Here is an 8,585-nt window from a genome sequence, read left to right as displayed (position 1 = left end):
TCTTCCTGTCCTTCTCTTCACCTTTCTCCCCTCTCTAAACCCTTCCCCTCTCTCTGTCCCTTTCCGTTCTCACCAGTTCTCCCTAATATTCCTCTCCCCTGTTCTTTTCATATATCTTTCTCATTATACCATGTCCTTTGTCCCTCTCTCTCTGCCCCTCCAATCCCCCCTCTCTCTGCCCCTCCAATCCCCCCTCTCTCTGCCCCTTTCCTCTCATCCCTAAACTTCCATCTTTCCCCTCCCTATTCTTTTTATATCTGCCCATTATACTGTCCCCCTCTCCTTTCCTATCTCCCTCCTCCCCTAAACCTCCATCTCTTCCTCTTATCACCCCTTCTCTCCCACCCCTTTCCATTCCTCTCCCCTCTCCATCCACCCCTTCCACCCCTCTTTCTCTTTCCTGTCCCCCCTCCATCCTTCCCTCTTCCCCACCCCCTCTCCTCACTCTCTACCCTCCCCCTTCCCCACCCCTTCTCCTCACCCTCCACTTCTCTCTCCCTCCTCCCTTCCCCTCCCCTCCTCTCCCTCTTCCCCTCCCCTCCTCTCCCTCTTCCCCTCCCCTCTCCCTCTCCCGCTCCCTCTTCCCCTCCCCTCCTCTCCCTCTCCCTCTTCCCCTCCCCTCCTCTCCCTCTCCCTCTTCCCCTCCCCTCCTCTCCCTCTCCCTCTTCCCTCCTCTCCCTCTCCCTCTTCCCCTCCCCTCCCTCTTCCCCTCCCCTCCCTCTCCCTCTTCCCCTCCCCTCCCTCTCCCTCTTCCCCTCCCCTCCCTCTCCCTCTTCCCCTCCCCTCCTCTCCCTCTCCCTCTTCCCCTCCCCTCCTCTCCCTCTCCCTCTTCCCCTCCCCTCCTCTCCCTCTTCCCCTCCCCTCCTCTCCCTCTTCCCCTCCCCTCCTCTCCCTCTCCCCTCCTCTCCCTCTCCCCTCCTCTCCCTCTCCCCTCCTCTCCCTCTCCCCTCCTCTCCCTCTTCCCCTCCCCTCCTCTCCCTCTTCCCTCCTCTCCCTCTCCCTCTTCCCCTCCCCTCCTCTCCCTCTTCCCTCCTCTCCCTCTCCCTCTTCCCCTCCCCTCCCCTCCCTCTTCCCCTCCTCTCCCTCTTCCCCTCCCCTCTCTCTTCCCCACCACTCTTCCCTCCCTCCCTACCTCTGACCAAACCTCCAACGCCGGCCTCCCGTGTCCTCAGCCCCTCCTTCCACCGGAGCCAATGACCGCGTCTGAACTCAGCGGCCCCGCGGCTCTGGGAGCCCCTCCCCAGCCCCAGAGGCGGGCGGCTCTCCGGCACAAATTCGCCGGCAGCGGTACGGGGAAGACGTCTGCTCGCTCGGCTTCCCAGTGAGGGCGGCGGCGGGAGAACAGGGCACCGCAGCGATGGTTGTCCATAGTTTCCAACAACTTGGTGGACCAGAGGTAGGGAAATAGAGCGAAGGTGCTGCTCCAGCACTCCGCAGAGCTAGCACATGATACCTTGTATTAATTAACCAAACAATATGCATACAGCCGGTAGAGTATATTATGCAATCCTGTAGTCACGGTTTACAAGACACAGTATAATGATACGGCATAAATATTGAAAGTCATATTAGTTCTCTATGGTGGAGAGAGTGGAGAGTGGAGGCTTTGGAGAGGGGGCACAAGAGGTTTACCAGGATGCTGCCTGGTCTAGAGAGCAGGTGCCATCACGGGATAAATTTGGGTCGCCTTCTCTGGAGTGCTGGAGTCTGATCGAGGTTTACAAGATTATGAGAGGCATAGACAGAGTATCTGTTTCCGGGGGTTGTAATGTCTAATACCAGAGAGCATGCAGTGAAGGTGAGAGAGGGTAGGTTCAAAGGGGGATCTGATGGGTAAGTTTTTTACTCAGAGAGTGGTGGATGCCCAGAATGTACTGCCTGGTGGTAGCAAATAAGTTAGAGGCTTTTAAGAGATGTTCGATTAGGCACATGGATGTGAGGAAGATGGAGGGATATGGACATTGTGTAGGTAGGAGGGATTAGTGTTTGAGTAATTTGCTTTTTTAGCGGTTTAGTACATAACTGTGGGCCGAATGGCCTGTTCCTGCTCTGTATGTCCTATGTAATCCATTTGTTGTCACTGGCATAATAAACGTCTTGAAAATTAGTACATCAAAAATATTGTTGACATACCTAATATTAATTATACATTGTTATTCATATGTAGGTTGTGCAATAGGACAGTTTATAGGGCAGGCATGTGTGCGTTTCCTCCAGGTGCTGGGCAGTGGTTCGAAAGGCCAGAGGGGCTTATTCGAAGGTGTATCTCTAAAATAAATATTCGTAAAGTAAACGTATTCCAGTAATAACATTCAGGTGAGTAGCATCTTCCAGCTAAACATCTCTTCAAATACTTTGTACATCAATATTCTTATTAAAGTATTACCAAGTGAAGATTCTTGCAGTAATATTTAGTTGAATATAATCTTCCAATCAGATATTTTATTAAATACTTTGTACAACAGCATTCTTGTGAAACTATTACAAAGCATATTCCAGTAATAATGTTTAGCTGTAATTTCTAGCCTTTTATCTAGTTCAGTTCAAAAGTTCAAAGTAAATTTATTATCAAAATGCATGTATGTCACCAGATACAACCCTGAGATTCATTTTTTTGTGGGCATACTCAATAGAATAACCTTAACAGAATCAGTGAAAGACTGTCCAACTTGGGTATTCAACTAGAGTGTAGAAGACAACAAACTGAGCAAGTACAAATAGAAAGAATAATATAATAATAATAATAAATAAGTAAGCAATAAATATAGAGAACATGAGATGAAGAGTCCGTGAAAGTGAGTCCGTTGGTTGTGGGAACATTTCAATGATGGGGCAAGTGAAGTTGAGTGAATTTGTCCTCTTTGGTTCAAGAGCCTGATGGTTGAGGGGTAGTAACTGTCCCTGAACCTGGTGGTGTGGGTCCTGAGGTTCCTGTACCTTCTTCCTGATGGCAGCAGTGAGAAGAGAGCATGACCTGGGTGTTGGAGGTCCCAGATGATGGATACTGCTTTCCTTCAATGGCATTTTGTGTAGGTGTGCTCAGTGGTGGGAGGGCTTTACCCGTGATCGACTAGATCATATCCACTACTTTTTGTAGGATTTTCTGTTCAAAGGCATTGGTGTTTCCATACCAGGCTGTGATGCAGTCTGGTGTACAGAAAGTTATACAACATAATACTTAATAAAATACTGTAACATAAAGTATATCCAGTAATAATGTTTAATCAAGTGGTATCCACTAGCCTAATAATACAGGAAAGGCACTTGTAAGGTACCTTCACAAGCACAGGACAGGGCAAGGTGTTAGATGAAGTATTCTGGAAGGATGCACAGTGCAATGGTAGCGTAGTGGTCAGCACAACACTTTACAGTAGAGGTGACCTGGGTTCAATTCCCGGCACTGCCTGTAAGGTAAGTTTGTACGTTCTCCCTTTGACCGTGTGGGTTTCCTCCGGGTCCTCCCACAGTCCAAAGATGTACCGGTTGGTAGGTTAATTGGTCATTGATCAGGCTCACATTAAATCGGGGGATTGCTGGGCAGCACGTCTCGCAGGGCTGGAAGGGCCTGTTTCACGCTGTAAATAAATACAGATCCTGTAAGCGATAAAGGCCAGTGAGGCTGGAGTAGCTGGGTACACTCAAGATACAGTTATATGTGCAGAATATAATGTCTCCTCTTCCTTTTCAGTCCTGAAGAAGGGTCTTGGACCAAAATGTCGACTGTTCACTCTTTTCCATAGATGCTGCCTGACCTGCTGAATTCCTCCAGCATTTTGTGTGTGTTACTTTGACTTCCAGCATCTGTAGACTTCCTCGTTATGAGCTTTGGATCTGAAGGGAATTGAGGGATATGGGGTTGGTAGTGCTGTGTAGAACTTGGCCACACTCTGACTGAATGGTGTGGCAGTGCTGAATGTTCTTTCTGTTAGTTAATCAGTGCATATTTAAGTGATCTGGATTGATAAAGACTGGCACTTCCATGATAAAGTCTTGCTTAGAGTTTAAATTCATGATAAGTTAGAGTTCAATCTAAATTATTATAAGTTGTAACAAACTAGCACACACTGCATTAAAATTTAAAACATCCTAAAATCTAATACATCACAATATGATGGAGTTATCAAACATAGTTCATCAAATATAATTCTACTTTTTTGGGGTTTTACATTTGTTTCAGTTTAGATATAATCCACTGTCATCATATAACAGAGAAATCTCCTCAGTGGCCACTTTATCAGGAGCCTCCTGTGACTATTAGTGTGACTATTGAGTGCATATTCATGGTCTTCTGCTGCTGCAGCCACGTCAAGGTTCTACGTGTTGTGTGTTCAGAGATGCTGGGCTGCACGCCGCTGGGGTAATACACGGTTTTCTGAGCTCCTGTCACCTTCCTGTCAGCTTGAACCAGTCTGGGCATTCTCCTCATTAACAAGGTTTTTTTTCGCCCACAGAACTGCTGCTCACTGGTTGTTTTCAGTTTTTCCACACTATCCTCTGTAAACTCTGGAGACTGTTGTGTGTGAAAATCCCAGGAGATCAGCAGTTTCTGAAATACTCAAGCTACACTGTACAGCACTGGAAGTCATTCCATGGTCAAAGTCACTTAGGTCACATTTCATCCTGTTCTGATGTTTGGTCTGAACAACAACTGAACCTCTTGACCATGTCAGCATGCTTTTATGCTTTGCGTTGCTCCCACATGGTTGGCTAATAAGATGTTTGCATTAACAAGGTGTACAGGTGAACCTAATAAAGTGCCAATGTAGTGTAGATGACCATAAGACATAGGAGCAGAATTAGGCCATTTGGCCCATCGAGTCTGCTCTGCCATTTCATCATGTTTGATCCATTTCCCTCTCAGGCCCATTCTTCCCATATCCCTTCATGCCCTGATCAACCTCTATCAACTTCTGCCTTAAATACAGCCAATGACTTGGCCTCCACAGTCGCCCATGGCAATGATTTCCACATATTCACCTATCCCCGGCTGAAGAAATTCCTCCTCATCTCCATTCTAAATGGATGCTCCTCTATTCTGAGGCTGTGTCCTCTTGCCTTAGGTGCTCCCACCATGGGAAACATCCTCTCTACATCCACTCTGTGAAGGCCTTTCAACATTCAATAGTTTTCAGTGAGGTCACCCCCTAATGCCAGTGAGTAGAGGCCCAGAGCCATCAAATGCCCCTCATATGACAAGCCATTCAATCCCAGAATCGTTTTCATGAACCTCTGTTGAACCCTCTCCAATGTCAGCATATTCTTTCTTAGATAAGGAGCTCAAAATTGCTCATAATACACCAAGTGAGGCCTCACCAGTGCTTTATAAAGCCTCAACATTACATGCTTGCTTTGATATTCTAGTCCTCTCAAAATAAATGCTAACATAACATTTGCCTTCCTCACCAACAACTCAACCTGCAAATTAACCTTTAGGAATTCCTGCACGAGGACTCCTAAGTTCCTTTGCACCTTAGATTTTTGAATTTTCTCCCAATTTAGAAAATAGTTTACACCTTTATTTCTTCCAGCAAAGTGCATGACCATACACTTCTTGACACTGTATTCCATCTGCCACTTCTTTGCCCATTCTCCTTATCTGTCTAAGTCCTTCTGTAGCCTCTCTACTTACTCAAAACCTGGCCACAAAGCCATCAATTGCATCATCCAAATCATTGATATTTAATGTAGAAAGAGTCGGTCCCAACACAGACCCCTGTGGAACACCACTAGTCACCGGCAGCCAAGCAGAAAAGGCTCCCTTTATTTTGCCTCGTGCCAATCAGCCACTGCTTCATCCTTGATAGAATCTTTCTTGTAACACCATGGGCACAGAGCTTGTTAAGCAGTCTTATGTGTGGCACCTTGTCAAAGGCCTTCTGAAAATCCAAGTACACAACATCCACCAATTCTCCTTTGTCTATCCTGCTTGCTACTGTAATGAAAACCAATCCCACCGCCCCCCCCCCCCCGGGATCAATGAAGTATGACTATGACTATGACTAAAGAATTCCAACAGATTTGTCAGGCAAGATTTTCCCTTGAGGATACCATGTTGACTATGGCCTATTTTATAGTGTGCCTCCAAGTATCCTGAAACTACATCCATCACAGTCATCTTCAACATCTTCCCAACTACTGAGGCCTATAATATCCTTTCTTCTGCCTCTCTCCCTTCTTGAAGAGTAGAGTGACATTTTCATTTTCCTTTCCTCTGCAACCATGCCAGAATCTAGACACTCTCAAAAGGTTATTACTATTGCTTCCACAGTCTCTTCAGCCACATCTTTCAGAAACCTGGGGTGTACACCATCTGAAAACAACAGGAATTCTGCAGATGCTGGAAATTCAAGCAACACACATCAAAGTTGCTGGTGAACGCAGCAGGCCAGGCAGCATCTCTGGGAAGAGGTACAGTCGACGTTTCAGGCCGAGACCCTTCGTCAGGACTAACTGAAGGAAGAGTGAGTAAGAGATTTGAAAGCAGTCTTCCTTCAGTTAGTCCTGACGAAGGGTCTCAGCCTGAAACTCGACTTTACCTCTTCCTAGAGATGCTGCCTGACCTGCTGCGTTCACCAGCAACTTTGGTGTGTGTTACGTGTACCCATCTGGTCCAGGTGACTTATCTACGTTCAGACCTTTCAGTTTCCCAAGAACCTTCTCCTCAACAATGGCAACTTCACACACTAATGCCCCCTGACACTCTTAGACTTTCGGCACACTGCTAATGTCTTCCATAGTGTTTAGGGAGGCAAAATACTTATTCAGTTCATCTGCCATGTCCTTGTCCCTAACTACTACCTCTCCAGCATCGTTTTCCAGCAGTCCAATATCTACTCTCACCTCTCTTTTACAATTTAGGTATCTGAAGAAACTTTTGCTATCCTCTGATATTATTGGCTATCTTACTTAGTGTTCTTTCTTTATGACTTTTTAGTTGCCTTTTGTTGGTTTTTAAAAGCTTACCAATCCTCTAACTTCCCACTAATTTTTGCTATATTATGTGCCCTCTCTTTGGCTTTTATGTTGGCTTTGACTTCTATTGTCTGCCACAGTTGTGTCATCCTGCCCCCGGAATACTTCTTCCTCTTTGGGATGTATATATCATGTGGCTTCTGAATTGCTGCCAGAAATTTCAGCTATTGCTGCTCTGCTGTCATCCCTGCCAGTGTTCTTTCTGAATCAGTTTTGGCCATCTCCTCTCTCATGCCACTGTAATTCCCTTTACTCCACTGTAATACTGATACATCTGGTTTCAGCTTCCTTTACCATTAGCTCTCTAGTCAATTCTGGTTCATTACACAACACCCAATCCAGAATAGCTGATCCTGTAGTGGGCTCAAGCATGAGCTGCTCTGAAAAGCCATCTTGTAGGTATTTGAGAAATTCCCCCTCTTGGGAACCAGCACCAACCAGATTTTCCCAGTCTACCTACAGATTGAAATCCCCCATGACTATTGTAACATTGTCCTTTTGGCATGCATTGTCTATCTCCCACTGTAATTTGTAGACCACAAATTTACTACTGGTTGGAGGTCTATGAATAGCTCCTATCAGGGTCTTTTTATCCTTGCAGTTCCTTAGTTAGTTGTGTTGGCGCGTGGCCAAGTGGTTAAGGCGTCGGTCTAGTGATCTGAAGGTTGCTAGTTCGAGCCTCAGCTGAGGCATTGTGTTGTGTCCTTGAGCAAGGCACTTAACCACACACTGCTCTGCGACGACACCGGTGCCAAGCTGTATCGGCCCTTGCCCTTCCCTTGGACAACGTCGGTGGCGTGGAGAGGGGAGGCTTGCAACATGGGCACCCGGCAGTCTTCCATACAACCTTGCCCAGGCCTGTGCCCTGGAAGCCTTCCAAGGCGCAAATCCATGGTCTCACGAGACTAACGAATGCTTATGTATAAAAGTTCCTTAGTTCTACCCACAATGATTCAACACCTTTTGACCCTATGTCACCTTTTTCTAATGCTTTGATTTCATTGTAGCCAACAGAGCCACACCATCCCCTCTGCCTTCCCGCCTGTCCTTTCGATACATTGTGTATCCTTGGATGTTAAGCTCCCAGCTGTAATCTTCTTTCAGTTATGATTTAGTGATGCCCACAATGCCACAAATGCCAATTTGTAACGGTGCTACAAGTTCATCTGCCTTATTCCATATACTGGGTGCATTCAAATCCAGCACCTTCAGTCCTGTATTCACCTTTTTCGATTTTGTCCACCTTTTACATTGCAACTCACCCAAAATTGACTGCAATTTTGCCCAATTATCAGCCTCTCCTTGCTAGAAGTCTCACTGCCTCTGTTTGTAAACTGACTACCCCATCCTCAGCACTATCAGTCCAGTTCCCATCCCCCTGCTAGATTAGTTTAAACCCTCCCAAACAGCTCCAGTAAACCTGTCCACAAGCATGTTGGTCACGCTTGGGTTCAGGTGCAATCCGTCCCCTTAGTACAGGTCATACCTTCCCCAGAAGAGACCCCAGTGATCCGTAAATCTGAACCCCTGCCCCCTGCCCCTGCACCAGTTCCTCAGCTGCACGTTTGCCTGCCAGATCATCCTATTTTTACCCTCACTGGCACGTGGCACAG

The 8,585-nt window shown here is 46.5% G+C and overlaps 1 protein-coding gene across 3 annotated transcripts in view; it reads left to right on the top strand.

The window, feature by feature from the left end:
• The first annotated feature begins 1,202 nt into the window (after positions 1-1,202).
• Positions 1,203-8,585, top strand: part of LOC140197816 (solute carrier family 2, facilitated glucose transporter member 4-like) — a 93,475-nt gene continuing 86,092 nt past the window's right edge. Inside the window, exons 1-2 of one of the 3 annotated variants that reach the window (XM_072258280.1) lie at positions 1,207-1,396; positions 2,168-2,316. Coding sequence is in view for 2 of the 3 variants with exons in the window: in XM_072258278.1 (XP_072114379.1) it covers positions 1,358-1,396 (39 nt within the window). In the remaining variant the exon portion in view is untranslated. Of the gene's footprint in view, positions 1,397-2,167; positions 2,317-8,585 lie in introns of all 3 variants that reach the window. The other 2 variants (XM_072258278.1, XM_072258279.1) reach the window with 2 other exon arrangements.

This window comes from Mobula birostris, chromosome 5, assembly GCF_030028105.1.
Source record: "Mobula birostris isolate sMobBir1 chromosome 5, sMobBir1.hap1, whole genome shotgun sequence".
Taxonomy (NCBI): domain Eukaryota; kingdom Metazoa; phylum Chordata; class Chondrichthyes; order Myliobatiformes; family Myliobatidae; genus Mobula; species Mobula birostris.
This window is presented reverse-complemented; position numbering and strand designations above follow the sequence as displayed.